A 19026-nucleotide genomic window follows, 5' to 3' on the forward strand; every position below is an offset into this window, starting at 1 on the left:
ACATACATACATACACGCTCGCGCGCGCAGAGGGCGTCGGATGTTAAGATGAAAGTAGGGGAAGATAAAGAGAGGAAAGGTGGGAGAGATTTATTAAACAGAGATGAGAGAGAGAGAGAGAGAACACATAGAGAAAGAGAGAAAGAGGCGGAAGAAGAAGAGAAAGAGAGAGAGAGAGAGAGAGATTTCGCGGCTGAAATGTGATCATAGCCGGGTATCAAGAATACCCGGATTTAAGGGTCAGTCTGATTTTCATGAAACAAACAAACAAATAAGGACCCAATTTCAATTTAGGGAAACGCGTTTTTGGTGGGTTTCTTACCTTTCAGCTCTGGTTTGGTGTGTGTGTGAGGAGAGAGAGTATTGGATCGGGTACATAATCTGTGTGTGTGTGCGCGCAGCAGGTGAGGAGTGTGTGTATGTATGCGTGTGCCTACCGGTGCGTATGTATGTGTGCGTCTGTGTGCTTGTTATGTTTCTCGGTTTCTTTATCTATATGTATGATGAGTGCGTGCGTGTATGTGTGTGTGTATAATACTTATACAATAATCCCTCCACTATCGCGAGTGTTACGTTCCAAAACTCACCGCGATAAGCGAAAATCCGCGAAGTAGAAACTACTGTGCTGTATATTATTTTATAATTATTTTTATAAATTGTATATATTTATTTTATCATAAATGCAAAACAACATCATAGAGGAATCGACGCAAGCTTAAATAATAAACCGCAATAGGTGAACCGCGATAAGTGAACCGCGATAGGTGAACCTCAATATGGCGAGGGATCACTGTAGTCTGTAAAATTTCTAAGTAGCTGTATATCTGTATATGTGTTGTGTGTGTGTGTGTGTGTGTATCAAAATAAGCAACAAGGATATCCAGAAGTAATGCAGTACGATCGTTTCACGTAGCTCCATTTAATTGAACAATGCAATCATTACATCAATTTAAATGCAAAGCAATCTTCAGTTGCACAAAGATATAGAATTTAATTAAATTAAAACAGAAGGACACATTAGTATAATTTTACCTAAAGTCTCCAGGAAGTTAAAGAGACAGACGAGGAACATGCTGTCCTTACAGGACGAGTAAACGACCCTGGACCAAACGGCAATAACCTACGGGGGGAGATGGGAAAATGGGCGATACTGTTAGCTCTCAGGAAAACTCACAACCTAGAGATGTAGGAAGGACGATGCGAGTAATGACCCCCTCAAAAAAAACCAGTCTTCTTTGCTCTGAGAAAATTATTGAATTGGTGAATGGCTCAAATAAGACCACCAAAAGTGGCAGTACGGTTAGGGGCAATAAATGCGACTAGACTGCATCGTCCTTCGCACAGGATAACAAGAGACACGTTCAAGCCTAAGGTAGAGGGGTTTGACTGAAAAGCACACTAAAGTCTCCATCTAACGATGTGAAAATTGACAATGGGTCTGTAACTTCTCCTGGGAAGCGTTGGATGGACACACAAAGTTTTATGTACCTTGAGACCCCAAAAAGGGTCCAGAAGGGAACACATTCGGATAGTTGATGACTGGAACGTCACAACCCTTGCAGGTAAGGAGCAGGATCTAGTGGAGGAGGCCAGATGCTGCCAGCTAGATATAGTCAGGGTTTCATCAACAAAGTTCTGTGGCTCTGGTCCTGTCGATTTGGATGGAGGATGGAAACTCCATTATTTGGATGTTGTGTCAGGAATGACTACACCTGGGGGAGTGAGGTAACTCACAAGTCTCTGGCTGTCAGAATGTTATGAACTGGATCCCATCGGGTGGAAGGATTTTCTTAAGTTGAAAGATAGGCCTCTGTTGGAGATTACCTTCCGTTGAGTTGAGTAGAACCATGTCGTCAGCAAATTTCAGCCGACTGACTCTATGCCCATTGGTTTTGATACCAGATATCATTTGCAGTCTGGCTGCGCTTGCAGATCCTGTTCCTAAAGAATATTAACAGAAGTAACAGTAGGCACCCTTGCGAGTTTATGCAGCAAACAGTGAGTTGGAATATAAATGGTTCCTTGATGAGGTCACTGCTACGTTAGATGTAGTTAAGACCGAGTCACATGTCCTAACAGGAAATGTCAATGCAGATGTAGACACTGACCACTTGACATGGAAAGAGGTAATCAGGAGGAACAGAAACCATAGTCTAAATGCAAATAGAAAGGCCCTCTATTATGAACACTTTTTTTCCAGCATAAAGACATCCATGAATATACAAAAGAAATCGGGGCCAGGGACCAGTAACTGGTTTTTATCATTGTCTCTGAACTCTTCAATTCTGAGCTGGATGGTCACGTTAAGAGAGGTGTCTGAGCTGTCAACTGATCATCATCTCGTTGTCTGAAATCTGACACTACTCAAATCCAAGAAAGCCCACAAAACTGGCAGATCCACATCGACCTACAGGATAAAGTGGGGAGTCGAGGAGGTCAAGACCAGACATTCAGAAGAAACTATTGCATCTAAATTCAGAGAACTCCCTGACCAAACTAAGAGCTGTTCAACTGGGCAGTTTCCGTTTCTCTAATTTGAATTTAATTGAACATAGAAACAATTGTAGGTTCTATGAGTTTGATATTGTTCGGAATTGAATATGTTTTAATAAATTGACGTTTATATGTCAATTCCTCCGTTTTCTTTTTCTCATACACACGCGCATGTACACACACACACACACACACACACACACACATGGCGTGGGTATGTGATAAAAAGCTTGCCTTCCCAACCACATGCTTCCAGACTCAGTCCAACTGCGTGGTACCCAGGGCAAGTGTCACCTACTATAGCCTCGGACCGACCGAAGCCTTGTGAGTGGATTTCCTTGTGAGGAAACTGAAAGAAGCCCATCGTATATATGTGTGTGTGTGTGTGTATCATCCATAATCGCTTGACAACCGGTGTTGGTGTATTTACACCCCCGTAACTTAGCTGTTCTGCAAAAGAGACCGATAGAGTAAGTTACGGGCTTACACTGGGGTTGATTCATTCAACTAAAACAAATTGTTCAACGCGGTGCCCCCAACATGGCCGCTGTCTAATGACTGAAACAAGAAGAATATATATATATATATATATATATATATATATATATATATATATATATATATATACATATACAGGCGCAGACCTTCACACCCTAATACATATCGTGCATATGTATTTATCTTCTCAAGTATTTCACATAATTTGGTTAACCACTCATCGGTAGCAGATTAAGTTACTGCATTTAATGTCCAACATGTCGATATGTTCTATATTACTTCAACGTTTGTGATGACGACAGCAATAGAAAAAGAACTATTTTGCTAACATACTTTTCTGGCGCTATGTAATTATTTTCGGGGACAAATTAGTACAACCAAAATTGCATAAAATTAATTATAACATTTAGCTTGGGGTATGTGTTCTGTTTTGTAACTAGTAACATAAACTGCCCCGTAACGAGAGTGACATATCTCGAGTCCTGTTCTCTGGGATTCAACCTCTTTTCTTTCTCAAAATTGTGTCCATAAAATAAAGGTTAGATTTATTAATTATTATTTTTTATTAGACAGAGGGTCCCTTGTATATAGCAGTGGTTCTCAACCGGGGTCCTTATAAGATTTTACCGTTAAAATTTGTGCGATAAAATATTTTTTATACAATTCCTAGTAATATTTAATTACAAAAATATAATAGGATTATTAAACATCAAAAAATAGCTACAGGGGTCTAGTTAAATAAAGTAGGAATCAAAGGGGTCAATGAGTAGAAAAAAATGGTTGAGAACCACTGGTTTATGGGGAAGATGAAGACAAAATGTTGCTTTTCCCAGAACAATGGTGGCACAAGGTATGTGAATTTAACCAAGGATTGAAACTATGATACGCTTGTTGCTTGTTCTTCCGAACTTAACTCAGCAAAATGAATATTGAAAATGATTGAATCTGTGAATGTGCATTTTAGTCGTTTTTATTTATTAGAACATGAAACGAAATGAAATGAACTCTTCCGGTGTTTTGAGTCCCATCTCTTCACCCCTATTTGTCGGTGAAACATTTTTTTTCTTGAACTCTACATCAACCTGTAATAGCCATATTAAAGTATTTCCGGTTTCACGGATGTCATCCTGAGTTTATAATGATGTTAACAGTTTAAACGAAGTGGTTGGTGTACAGTCAAAGAGGAAAAGAAGTATAAAGGCAACACGAAGAAGAAACGGCGTTCAGTGAAGATGGCTTTCAATGAACTTTTTGTGAATGTAATCTGTTTAATAATGGCCTCCGTAGTAGTTGCATACATTGGACTGTGGTATATGCTGGTGAAGTTGAAACTTGCCGAAGATGCCGGGGTACAGTATCGTAATAATTTTGGTGTTAAATTGAACAGCTCTCGAGATAACGTTGTTAGCAAAACATTTAACACCTTTCCAATACTTCGACAGAGGAGACGCCGACGACTTCTTACATAAAGCCATTTAATCCAAAAGTACAATCTTACTAATGTACTCTGCAGCACAACGCATGACCGATAGAAATATCTGCTAACTCGAGTTTTATTACATACAATGGCTTACTTTTTGTGTCGGCTGGCCCAACTCTAGTGTTGTTTATCTTAAAATAGATATTCAATGTTCAAAGTCTAAAATGACAAATGTGACAGAAATTTGAAACGCTGAACTTAAAATGAATGTCATTAAATTTCCAATCTCTATCGTCGATCGCTGTCCAAATTCAAGAGATTAGCAAGACGTCATGCCGTGCTGAACATTGATTTTAGAAGCTGATGAAACATAATTTTATATTAATAATCAGAAGGCGTTATTTCCCAGCCGTTGCTTCAAACCAACTGCACTCTTTCGTGTACTTCTGTCATTTCTTACATCTCAGAATTCCAGAAAGATGGCCAGAATGGATGAAATAAACAGCATAGCTTTGATTATACAAACAGGAAACTAGAATTCAAAATGACTATGCTTTGTATTATTATTAAACGGTACATGCTGCACAGTGGCTCAAGGAAAGAGAGTTTCGTGTATTGGCACTAATCAAACCCGTTTTAAAGCCATCCGGTTACCGATGACAATGATGGAACAATTCAGAGAAATGCCATTATCGTCGGGAGATCAATGACATCCTTTTGATTTGAAACCTGTTTGATAAGTGCCAACTCTCGGTCCTTGAACCACTGTAAATTTTTATCATTACACAGCAATTATGTAACGACTGGGTTACATTTTTATTACAATTCTTAAAGGTCTCCATTCTGAGAGTTCAAATCGTCTTGACAACCCGGGAACGAAACGATTTCATTTCATTTCATCATGCTCTCTTTCCTCGTTCTTGGTAAAGTTGATGATGATGATGATATAAACCAAAGATAAGACTGTCGAACCGTGTTCGCAACCCAACTTTTTTTTTTCTGCCATTTTTTTAGCGACCATTTTCTTGGGGTTAATTCCATTTCCTTTCATGGTCCCAGAATATCAAAAGCTTTCCCCTTTGTCCATCTCAGAAATGGTATCTTGGCAAAGAAATATCGTTTCATTAACTATTTTATTTTTAATTGTTTAAAATAAGTAATTAAATTCGCTTGAATTTGGCCCCTCCCCTCAATGTGTATGTGTGTATATATTATAAACACGAACCTCTTTTGGTGTGTGTGATTTTATACATATGTGAATATATATATATATATATATATATATCCTCACACAAAATGCTTATGTATATGTGTGACTATGTATATATACACACCCTTTGGTGTGTGATTATATATACATACACACATTTGTACATGTGTATACATTTGTGTGTATGCATGGTTACGTGTGTGTACCTGCACATATACACACATTTGTGTATGTGTATGTTTATTTGCAAGTTTACCTGTATGTATATGTTTGTATATATATATATGTATATTTGTGTATATCTTTTATGTGCATTTGTGTGCGCATGTGTATGTATGTATATATTATAAACACGCACATCCTTTGGTGTGTGATTTTATATATAAATATATATATCTACATACACACCCACAATCCCCTTATATATATTTATGTATATACACACCCCCTTTGGTGTGTGATTATATATATATATATATATATATATATATATATATATATATATATACACACGCATATTTGTACATATGTATACATTTGTGTGTATGCATGTTTACCTGTATGTATGTTTGTATATATATATGTATATTTGTGTATATCTTTTATGTACATTTGTGTGCACGTGTGTGTGTATATATATATATATATATATCGTTATATATAACTTGTATATGTGTGTCTGTGTATGTATGTATGTGTGTGTGTGTGTGTGTATATATATATGTGTATACATATGCACACACACCTTCCCTCTAAGTATGTGTTGTATTGCAAAGGCGCATTATAAGCACTCACCTACTCCATGAAGACGCCGACATCCACCCGGTTACAAATGGCTATGTAAATATGTTAGTCATTTTAGTCTGGGACAATTTTCATGTTTCTATTTTTAATTCAGGCACATTTTGTGCTATGTAAATAATAATAATAATAATCATAATAATTTCTTTATTGGCCACAAAGGCTGAAAAAAAGAAAGCCTTTAGTACCATACAAAATACAAAGGGTAGCGTTGGTTTACATCTACCCGTGTAAACAACGAGAAAATTAACAAGTCCCTATAGGGGTGAGAACCACCCAGGTGCGACCAAGGATCCACAGATGGATCTGAATCTTGGTAGCACATATAACAGATCGATATTCACCTCCCCATCCCTCATCAGCCGCACACGCAGAAAAAGCTTTATTTTTATTTTTCAAAACCGTATCGTTTGAAAATGTTTTCCTTCCTCGCTCATGCTTTTTAGGGACCAAAATTTGTGCTGAACGGTTCCTTCTGACCGTGCAACATGGTCGACTCTTGATGTTAATTGTGTTGAACTGGAATCTGTTGGGTTTACATTAAAGTACTATCTTGAGTTTCAGAACTCGTAGAGCCCAGTGATTCAGTTTCCAAGGCGTATAAATGACCGAGATCACACCATTACCTTTTAACAAGACGCCACTCCATCGCAGGGTTATTCATAGCTGAATCGACGTGAAATAGGGTGTTTTGCTCAAGATCACAACGCACCGTCCGGTCCGAGAATCGAAACCACGATCTCACGATCGCGAGTGAAATACCCTAACCACTGGGCTATGCGCCATTACTCTTAGATCTTTAACCTCGTTAATATTTTCAAATTCAGCCAAAGCCGACAGCTTAAGGACCACTGGATTACAAGAATGTTTATCGCTTCTGTAAGTGCATCCGATTTCTGATTAACTGTTGTATCTATTATACAGGGTGCGACAAACAAAAAACTCCACTTAGAATCATTCTTGATAAATATTTGAACAGCAAACGCACATTCTATATCAGTGTAAACAATGATAGTAACCATAAAATAAATGGTAAAACATCCGCTACAAGAAGATACCATTTCCACCGGTTTGCTTTCATTGGTGTCATACAAAATGGCTGTGTGAAATGTGGGAGGTTTTTCCGTCGCAGTCTGTATATTGATCTATATCAATGCTCCGCAACCGGTATCTCGCGGCACACTGGTGTCCCACGAGACGATGCTAGGTGTGTCGCCGTGAAACCTGAATATTTTTTCCCTATACTTTTAGTTATATTTTTAGTTCAGGTGTGCCGCAAGTGAAAAAACGTTGCGCAGCACTGATCTATATGAAAATAATCCACAATTTTTTTTCTTCAGTGAATCAGTTTGTTTTTATTAACATATTTTTTTACTGGAAGAAACGGACCCCAGTTATGAACTAATTTGTATACAGTCAGTCAGAGCTCAAATATCAAACTAATTTATGAGCTATTTGACGTTTCGAGCATATCTCCTCGTCGGAAAAGTCCAAAGAAGGAAAAGAAATCGCCCACAGCACGTGTAGTTACACACACATACACACGCATTCACACACACACACAACCTGTGTGCTTTTCCACTATATTTAATCCTATTGATTTCTATATCAGTTTTTATTTCTCTCTCTCTCTCTCTCTCTCTCTCTCTCTCTCTCTCTCTCTCTCTCTCTCTCTCCACACACACACATTATGAGTGTGTATAGATTGGTGCCATAAGTGTGTGTGTGTGTACAGTGTCATCCTACGATACTGAGATATTCATTCATAAATTCACTAGCATAGGTGTGGGGGGGTTATTGGGGCGGTACTTTTAGGTCTGCTATAGGCAATGTTTTTTTTTAGGGGGGGGGGGTCCGGTGGGAGGAGGCTGCCTCCGGCGGCACACACTCTAGCCACGCTACTGCATAAATTCATATTATTTTCGTTATCTCGGAAACTAACAATAGTGTAGCCCTAGTGAGGAACGATTCCGTTTCGAGTGACCATTTTATGGGGACGGTACTGTAGAAGCTTGGGGGCTCGAGGGTTGGACGGCGGAAAACTTGAGCGCTACTCCCGTGCGGGGGTGGGGGCGCGCGCGCACACACACACACACACACACACACACATACTAGTCACGTCACTGGAAACTAATAAATATTACAAAATATCGTGTTTTTTGTTTGTCATTGGACTGTGGCCATGCTGGGGCACCACCTCCAAGGGTTTTGGTCGAACGAATCGGTACTTGTTTTATTTTAAAGTCGGGTGCTTATTCTATCGATCATTTTTGCCTAACGCTATGTTACAGGAACGTAAACAAACCAACACTGGATGTCGAGTGGTGTGTAGAGAGAAACACAGATACAAAGACACACGTGTGTTGTATTATCAAATTTAGTGCTCCGGGCATGTTCCGTGTATTATATCCTTCGTTTAATGTTATCAACCTGCAGTGTTATCAGTGTATAAAATTTTTTTTTTTAAATGAGAAGTTGATATACTTCAAGTGGTTAAAAGAATTTTGAAAAAAGATCCGTGGGGGGGGGGGGGCTTTTATTTATTTAATTTATCGCCCCCTCCCCCGGTTATTTCTAATTTAGTTATAAGACTCAATTTTAAAGGGTTGTGTTTGGTTTATATCATCACGTCGTCCGTTGTGTTGTTATTTAAGCAACAGGTCGAGTCTGACAGAACAAAAACATAATCAAAGACGTTCTACTCGTGACCATCACGTCTATATTCTTCTTCCACGGTCTATCTAATATTACATTAGCTTATTTGTCCTCTTTTAAGATGTGGTTCGAGGAAAATTCTTTTGCTGTTGCTAGCGATTCGGATGCCCACAAAACGTTTTCCTCGTATATAATCCGAAAGAGATGTTAGTGCTCAATACGTAGACCTACGACCAAAGTCGTTCCAGCCGTGACAACACTGCCTTTTAATCAGACATATTGCATTAAGGACTACATATTCCCTCCTTCCCTTTAAAACGTTAGTTGTGGAAGTCTTGGCTGCTATTTCTAGTAGGTCGAGCAGCCTCAGATGGGTATGGGGGGGGAGAGGTCCCTTCCGGTCGGAGATGTCCATATGGTTCCCCCATCCACCTTACGTACATCCTGGCCATTATCCCACCATCGCGTTGTCTCTCTCTCTCCCCCCAGAGAGCACCTGTCGTTGTCTGTCTGTCTCCCCCACCCCCCAGAGAGCACCTGTCGTTGCTAAGCCAACGTAAACAAACCACTCTCCGGTGTGTGAAGTTAGAGAAAACAGGAGGTGTACCCGAACTGTGAGTATTTTTGAAAACCGTTATTTTAAGTGTGGTAGATTAAAAAAAAGAATCGGTAAGTTTCTATGAGATATATATATAATGTGTGTATGCATCAGTAGAAGCTGCTTATTATAATCACTAATGATGCTTTTGTTATCAAATTTAGTGTCGTCAAGCACGCTCAGTGTAATTGTCTTTTGCTTTATGTTATCAAACCGGTTTAAGAGCGAGCGTCTCGCACTGAGAGAGGGGGAGTATATATATATATATATATATATATATATACACGTCTCACGTGCATACATATATATATATATATATATATATATATACATACATATGTATACGCTACATATGTGCGAGTTGTGCAAAATAACCGCTAAATCTCCTTAAATCCACACCAAATCTGTTTTTTTTTCCAAATTGTATGAATTCCCGTGTGAAGAACACAAATTCGCAAAACTTTTCCGAAGTATTCTTCATCTTGTGTAACGATGAAGTTTGGATGATGATGGTGATGCCTCGGAGAACTGGATGAACGAAGAACAATTAAGAAAATGGCCATTTATTTATGTACTTTGTGACCTGCCACAAACTGTTGATTTCAAATCTAATCGATCTCGGACGGTAATACGAGCCATCGTCGCAGTTACCATTCGGATAAGCAAGAATATACAATAATCCCTCGCCTTATCGCGGTTCACCTAACGCGGTTTATTTAAGCTTCCGTCGACCTCTGTGGTGTTGTTTTGCATTTATGATAAAATAAATTTGTACAAATCATGAAAGTAATGATAAAATATACAGTACTGTATCCGCTTCGCAGATCTTAACCTATCACGGGGGTTTTGAGAACGTAATACCCGCGATAATCGAGGGATTACTGCTCACATTGTTCTAAGTACTCGTTTAATTGTCGTGCAATTAAAATTTAATTAGGTCTGCACACAGGCGTGCCTACTGTGGTAAGAAGTTTGCTTATTCAACCACACGGTTCCGATTTCAATCCCACTGCGTGGCACCTCTGCTATAGCCCTGAGTCAACCAAAGCCTTGTGAATGGATTGTGTAGACGGAAACTGCAAGAAGCCTGCTGTACATGCATGTGTGTGTGTGTGTGTGTGTGTGGTTGTCCCTCTCCACCACTTGACAGCCAGTGTTGGTTTGTTTACATTCCCTGTAACTCTTTTCGGAAAAGAAACTGATAGGGTGGATTTGTTTTATTAAATCCTTTAAGGCTGTGCCCCCCAAATGGCCGCAATCCAGTGATTGAAACAGAAGATTGTGTGTGTGTCTATTAAAATCCGTTATAGATATATATCTTTCGTTTAAGTTTTAATTACCAAACTAAATAAATAAATAGAGAAATACTCATTAGGAGTCAAAATTAACGTTTTACTTTTGACAAAAATCGGGACTGTTATAATTGACCAATTTTTACACCACATTTATTCTACGAGTTCTTTATTTTTTGTTCACAAAGACAACTTTTTCGTGATTCGCTTCCGACCTCTTTCTTTCTCTCTCTCCGCATATATATATATATATATATATATATATATATATAATCATCATCATCATTTAACGTCCGTTTTCCACGCTGGCATGGGTTGGACGGTTTGACTGGAGACTGGCAAGCCAGGAGGTTGCACCAGGCTCCAAGTGTGTGTGTGTGTGTGTATATATATATATATATATATATATATATATATTTTCTTTCTTACTAATGTTTGTTGTTTTTTTATGTCAAGTTATAATAAACAAACTTAAGAAGTACTCAGTAATTTTTCATAGAGTACAAGTTTACTAAACTTCGAAGTCACTATCACACCTCTTCTAATAGAAATGTGACAGTGACTTCTCTGCCAAAAGAGGGTTATACATTCCTCTACAGACTCGGCAAACAGTCGGTTTCACCTTATATGAGACAGCAGCTCCTCAACACAAGCCTACATGTTACTAATGCATGGACACGGAACGATTTCATGCAGGACGGCTTCGTTGTCTGCTTGCATCTCAGATGGATTTGGCTGTTGGCGCTTCCATGCCTGAAAGTTACAGGGATGTAAAGAAACCAGCACCAGTTGTCAGGTGGTGGTGGTGAACAATGACGCACACACATCGATATATATTATTATCATCATCATCATCATCATTTAATGTCCGTTTTCCATGCTGGCATCTGTTGGACAGTTTGAAAGGATCTGGTTGGCCAGTGGACTGCACCAAAGTCTGCTTTGGAATGGTTTCTCTGGCTAATCTCACTGTCATTGCTTTTTGTACACAACATCATACAATCTTCCTTTCATTCAGAGAGAGAGAGAGACCTTCAGTTGCCAACAGAGGTAAAAGCTCTCTGAATTTTTTCCCATCTTATTCTAGCAATTACACTTTTGGAACATCCTCCTCCACTGCTGATTAGGTCATCTAAGAAACAGAAATTATCTACAACCTGTAGAGAGCTTCCAGAGCATTTGATTACAATCAGTTACCCATGTCTCCTCTGCATCTTCCACACACAAACACTCCTTTCTCTGTTAACCATTCTCTGATTGCACTGCTTCTGGGTCCATAGCTTGCACTGAGTACACTGCATGGAATTTCTGCTTACACCTTTCCTACATGTCAAGCAAGGTCATTTACCTGAAGGTGGTAGAGTCTTGTCTAGTTTCTTGCTTACTAGAACTTTATGTTTTGCTAAATTAACGGTCTTTGATTCCTGGTTTTGCTTCTACACTGGGAATTTCTTTCCCAATTCTGTTAGATATTCTGCCATGAGAGTGAAATCATCAGCATATAGTAGTTCCCTGGGGTGGTAAGTCTTAAATTCTCTGTTATGACCTGGAGGATGATGATGAATAGGAGAGGGACTGAGAACTTAGCCCTGGTGTATGCCTACCTGTACACTAAATTCCTCAATGTACTCATGGTTAACTCTTACCTTACTAACAACACCTCTCTACAGCTTTCACATGCTATTCTTCTGTCCCAAACTTCCTCAAAGCCCACCATGTCACAGAGCAAGGTACCCTGTTGAAGGTTTTCTCCAAGTCAAAGAATGCCAGGTACAATGGTTTATTCTTAACTAACTACTGCTCCCAAGCACAAAGCTGAACTGCATTTCATCTCGTCTAATTCTGTTGTTTTTAGTGAATTGGGCTATAACTCTCTCTCTCTCTCTCTCCCCCCCCCCCCCTCTCTCTCTCTCTCTCTCTCTCTCTCTCTCTCTCTCTCTCATGACTTGGTTCAGCAATTTGATACCTTCATAATTCTATCTCGTTTACACTTGTAGTAGCTAACTTTAATGCTATTAGGCCAGTCATCATTGGCGATGACACCTTGCTGAATAACCTGATTGACTATGTGGTTGACTAGATCCTAAGGTCATATCCTACTCTGCCAGATATTTTAAACACACACACGCATACATGTGTGTGTACATATACATATATATAGATAGTTAAACACAGATATATATACATAAATTCGGGCAAAGGTTACTCCACAATCTGGGGGTGAGGGCAAAGGTTACTCCATAAGCTGGGGGTTGAGGGAAAAGATTACTCCACAAGCTGGAGGTGAAGGGAAAGATTATTCCACAAGCTGGGGGTGAGGGGAAAGATTACTCCATAAGCTGGGGGGTGAGAGCTGCACCAGTACTAAGCTGGTCTTCATTTTTAGAGTAACACAAAATGTAGTGCTCTGCTTAAGGATGTTACATATTTCCTGGCCCAGGAATTGAACCCTCGATTTTATGATAGTGAAACCAACACCCTAACCACTAGGCTGTGTTCCCTCACTATAAATAAATCGTATTGAATCATCTGGGATAAATAGGCCTTCACCTGATTGATTACTTGTGCATTGAAATAATAACATTGCATAATTAATGAACTTATTAGCAAATTGATTTATAGATCTTGGAACTGAATCTGAAATATTTTTCTAATTAAAATGTGGTTTGGTGAGTTTCCTAATGGACAGAAATTGTAAGCAGTAAAATTTGTGTGTGTAGATATTAAGCATGAATGTATATTATGCGTGTGTGTTTGTGTGTGTGTTTTTAGATAGATAGATAGGGAGATAGATAGATAGGTAGGTAGGTAGGTAGATAGACATTACAGATATTTCAAACAGCAAATGCATGGAGTGCACCACCAGTTCAGACTTTGCAAAACATTAATATTAATTTCTAGCAAGGACACAGTAGTTCATTTTGCAAGCAGAATATACTACCAAGTACATTAAAGGCTTACAAATCAATATTATGCCTTACTTTTGTATTAGCAGTGAGATGTTCTTATTCTTAAGTTTATCTCTACAAAGAATTCAGAACCAACACTGCAAGATACAATGTTTCATATCTGAATACGTCTAATGTAAACAATGCAATCGAAGATAGAAAAAAAAAACAGGTTACAGATGTATATTTATATTTCAGGAGTTCTTACTGCTCCTTCAGCACCACATCCGACCCATGAACCATCCATGGATGCATTGCTTAAATACCCACTAACTTTAGCTTTGTAAATATTAATTGATGGTCAGGACATGGTATTTCATTTTTGCAATCATAATATTCTATCAAGTATTAGGTTATCCCATAAATAATGCAGTTTTTTTTTTTCAATTACATGAACTAAAAGTCAGAAGGGGATGGGATAAACTACTTGCATCAACTTGCTATAAAAGCAGGTAGTAATTTTACCTTGTGCTTATTCTTAGTGCAAGTTTTGAAAAGTGCAGTTCAATTTTAACAGTTATTCTTTCAAAATTATAATGGAAGTGACAAAGGAGCATATTTAGCATAAGATAGATGTGGCAAAAGTGCAGCAAGAGCCGAACTCTTCGCCTGAAATACTCATCCCTATTTTGGGCCATCAATATTAAATTAATTTTTAGAATGCAGCAAAGAGTTCGGGACTTGCCCCACTTGTGCCATGTTTCTTTCTTTCTCTCCGTATATATGCGTGACACACAAATGTCTTCAAACTGATCAGTCCCCAGGCATTTAAAACATGCAACCTATACAGACTGCTCTTTGTTTTACAGTCAAATAGACACACACCATTCATTGTACAGTGGTGAGTTAAAAAGAATGAAATTGCAATTTGAATTAAAAGTCAGACTGAATGAACTGTTACATAATTGAAGGAGACGTTCACCCAGCTTTTACACTGGCCTCTTGCTTCAGCTGATAATTCCAACAAACAAATAAGGAAAATCATTAGAATTGGTTTTGTATCAAGTTTCAAAAAATGTTTCAACTTGTTTTAACATGTTTTGTGTAATGACTTGATGTGTATTCTTGAAGTTTGGAAATGGGGGAACACTTGAGGTTGACATAACGACCATTTGAAGATTAAATGGGTCTTTCTTTTCTTTTTTTTTTTCTTTTTTGATTTATCACTGTATAAACTTACAACAACAATAACACCAACAGTGATCTGTCTCTCTCTCTCCCTCTCTCTCTCTAACACACTCTTTCCCCTTATCTTTCACATATTCTTTCTCTGCCTCTCTCTCTCGTGCATATACTCTCTTGTTCTCCCTTCTCTCTCTCTCTTTCTCTCTCTCATACACATTTTCTTTTTCTCTCATTTCTCACTGCACCTACTTATCTCTGTGGCCATGCACTCAAGCGCACACTCACACTCAGAGAGTGCATCAGGCTTTTGTAAGGAGACTTATATTGTCATAAAACAAAGGTGACCTAACATTGTGATATGCCGTTTGCAAATTTTTGCTTTCTCATTGCTTTATTCAGATATTTGATATAAAGTAGCTGCTTTCTCGGATATAGTAGTGGTGGTGGTGGTGGTTGAAGAGACTTGGAATGTAAAGAAATTGTTCTGGTTGGGTGGGTATCTTCATTTCAGGTTAGGTTGATCATTAGCTGAAAATAGTTACATACACTGTGGGAAATTGCTAGAAGTTTTTTTGGTTCATTCAAGCATGAATTTAAACTCATATGTAGAAATATGTATCTCTGTGTGTGTGTGTGTGTGTGTGTGTCCATAGATTACCTTTACAATATGAAAAATTTATAAAAAGTGCAAAATAAGGTTGACCCAGCAGAGTTTATTGGGAAACAAAGTTTCAGTAGAAACATCAGAAGACTTCCAAGAGGGCTCCATTGGTTATGAAATACAATAAATTGTGGAAGTTGTAAAGATGATTTATAAACACTGTCTGGGTGTGTGTCATCATCATCGACATTTAATGCTTGTTTTCCATGATGGCAGTACATAGAGTAAATGTGTTTGAAAGTCGTGGTTTCTTCGGTATGTTTGTTCCAAAGCAACACTTATTTTAGTGCTTTGACACTGCCGGATTGAACGGTTCTGCCCAGGTGTCAAAACCATAATGACATCCGTGGGGCAGCTGATGATGGAGGTATGTTGGATTGCTGGTATGGCTGTTTTTGTATATGAGAGAAACAATTGCCAGTATGGTGTATCCACCAATTAAGGATATGATTTTCTCCATTCTTATTCTTGTATCATACTTGGAATTCTTCTCAGCATGAAGACTTCTCTTGGATGTTTATTCCACTTGCATTCATCGGTATTTGATTGTTGCATTGAGTTAACCAAATTTGTTCAATACTGACTGCTTTACAGATGGTTCCAGGTTCAGTCCCACTGCATGGCACCTTGTGCAAGTGTCTTCTACTACAGCCTTGGACTGACCAAAGCTGTGTGAGTGGATTTGGTAGGCAGAAACTGAAAGAAACCTGTCTTATATACATATATATGTGTGTGTGTGTGTGTGTTTGTCCCCCCCCCCCATCACTGCTTGACAACTGGTATTGGTGTTTATGTCCCCATAACCTAGCAGTTCGGTGAAAAGAGACTGATAGATTAAGTACTAAGCTTTAAAAAATAAGTCTTGGGGGTCGATTTGTTCAACTTTTTCTGATGATGTCTGAAAAGAAAGAGCAAAACATATTAATCAACACTAATAATAAATCAAAAAACATAGAAATAAACAAGCTTTTGACGGTTTTATAAATATTTTGAAATTATGATGCTAGGTGTTTCCATTATTTTGTCCAAGTCCTGTATATAAATATATATATATATATATATATATATATATATATATTTATTTATTTATTTATTTATACACATACATACATATATTTACATACATACATATATATATTTATACACATACATACACACACACACACATAGACATTTGTATTGGTTTCTTTATGTGTTCATGCTTTGACTACACCTAACCCTTCATTCATTAAGAAGTGCATACTTTGGTCAACCAAGCATTTCACGTTAGACCATGGGGTTAGGCTTTGAAGTCAGGCATGCTTTTTACAAATCATATTGTTATTGTTGTTGTTATTTCACAGAGTTTTTGTTGTCATGATGATAGAAAAGAGCCGCAAATATACTTCACCGACTCAAATGACAGCCATGAGGCGATCCACACCCGTTCCTCTTCATGAAAGAACAAGAAGTATGAAGTTCTCTGAGGTCAGTCCCCCCCCTCTCTCTCTCTCTCTTTTATTTTTACCTCTGTTTATCTTTGTGAATTCAGAAAAAAACTTCTCCAGAGTAAACGTTTGATTTTGTTTTTTTATATAAAAGTGAACAAGGTAAACTTTATCAACGAGATCACATCACAATAGAAACATAAGAGAATTTCTGTAACATTTCAATTATGATTATTATTGAGAAGGGCGTCCAGCTGCAAAAGCCTTGCCAAAAGAGACCGCATATAAAACACCCAACCCACTCTGTAAGTTGGCTGGTGTTAGAAAGGGCGTCCAGCTGCAAAGACCATGCTGACTTAGACAGTCCTCTGGCTTTCCAGTTCCTGTTGAACCATCCAACCCATGCCAGCATGGAAAATGATAATGATGATGAAGAATATGTTTGATGTGGTGAGCTGGCAGAGTCATTAGCCTGCTCGACAAAATGCTTTGCAGTGTTTCATCTGCCACTACGTTCTGAGTTCAAATTCCACTGAGGTCAACTTTGCTTTTCATCCTTTCAGTGTCAATGAAATAAGTACCAGTTATGCTCTGGTGTCGATGTAATCAACTAGTCCCCTTCACTCCCAAAAGGCTTTATGCCTAGAGTAGAAATAATTATTTCCAGTTTTATGAATATTTGCTTACAATTCAAGTAAGTAGGGCAGGGGCTGTAGGGGGGAGAGGGGAGCAAGAGATCACATGACATTTGGATATCTAAGCACACCTCTGTTGCCCCACCTTACTTTTCCTTCCACTTTCCCCATACATACACCTTTTTATACACACTCACCCACCTTTCCACACACACACCTTTTCACACTAACTCATCCCTCTTTCACCCTCCCACTTCCCTTCACAGCTCTTTTAATCTTCACAAGAACACTTATTATAATTCTCCCTTACTAAGGAAAACAAAACTTTTAAGATTTCAAAACCAACCAAATTTTGCTTAGAATCTTCTCTCAAAATGGTTTCTTTTTTTTGTTTTTTTGTTTTTTTCTAGATCAGCCGCCAATTTGATTCTGGAAATTTCCGGAACAGAAGATTAAAATCCAAGAAACCTGTTTTTACTCAGCTGCGAGCCCCATTTATTCCACCCCCAGCAAAAACATCAAAGGGCAGTAAATATATAACACAGGTAAGTGTCTTTGTTACCTTTAAACCTACTGATGGCTGTAGAAATTGAACCAACAATCACTGCCTCTATATGGTAAAAAAACAGTCTGCTAGAAATAGCAGCCAAATCTCCTTCAAACCTTATCTTACCTCTTTGTGGCTGCACCACCTGCTAGAGATAGCAGTCAAATCTGACTCAACCCTATCAAAACTTTGAGTGACTCATCATTAAGTACAACTCAAACTAATGTGTTGAGTGTCACTTTCTTTCTTTCATTTAAGTACTCGTGCGCTTGCCTGTGGTTAAGCTGATTGTTTCTCATCCCCATTGATTCGGGTTCAGTCCTATTGCACACAATTCTTGAGTCCAATTGAAGCATCGTTCGATCATAGGCTCCCTTAATGACTTTCTGGAGCTTAGTCATCTGCAAATATTTTAATGGTGTTATGTTCAATGTACTGTTGCATGATGGTAAGATCAACAAAAAAAAAGTACTCTATCTGGTTGGGAATAAAAATATGTAACTTCAAAGTTAACTGAAAAAAAGAGCCATGATGTATTGTATTAGGTCCGTTTGATTTTACATGTCTGTTAACATATTGTATTATGTCACTGTAACCTTTTGAGATTTTTATTTTTTCCTCTCTTTCTGTAACAATGAACATCCTGATGAAGGGAGTGTCTAATTTCTAATATGAGTACTACACGATATTAATAGACACGTCTCAGAAACGGTCCG

The 19026-nt window shown here is 38.2% G+C and overlaps 1 protein-coding gene across 3 annotated transcripts in view; it reads left to right on the forward strand.

The window, feature by feature from the left end:
* The first annotated feature begins 7177 nt into the window (after window positions 1–7177).
* LOC106868786 (outer dense fiber protein 2) overlaps window positions 7178–19026 on the forward strand; it is a 37835-nt gene continuing 25986 nt past the window's right edge. The window contains exons 1-3 of one of the 3 annotated variants that reach the window (XM_089338791.1): window positions 7178–7301; window positions 17045–17168; window positions 18174–18308. In XM_089338791.1, coding sequence (XP_089194917.1) covers window positions 17058–17168; window positions 18174–18308 — 246 coding nt within the window. In that variant the 5' untranslated portion in view covers window positions 7178–7301; window positions 17045–17057. Of the gene's footprint in view, window positions 7302–8998; window positions 9747–17044; window positions 17169–18173; window positions 18309–19026 lie in introns of those variants that run through there. The other 2 variants (XM_089338793.1, XM_089338792.1) reach the window with 2 other exon arrangements.

Source organism: Octopus bimaculoides, chromosome 21, assembly GCF_046866305.1.
Source record: "Octopus bimaculoides isolate indiv1 chromosome 21, ASM4686630v1, whole genome shotgun sequence".
Taxonomy (NCBI): domain Eukaryota; kingdom Metazoa; phylum Mollusca; class Cephalopoda; order Octopoda; family Octopodidae; genus Octopus; species Octopus bimaculoides.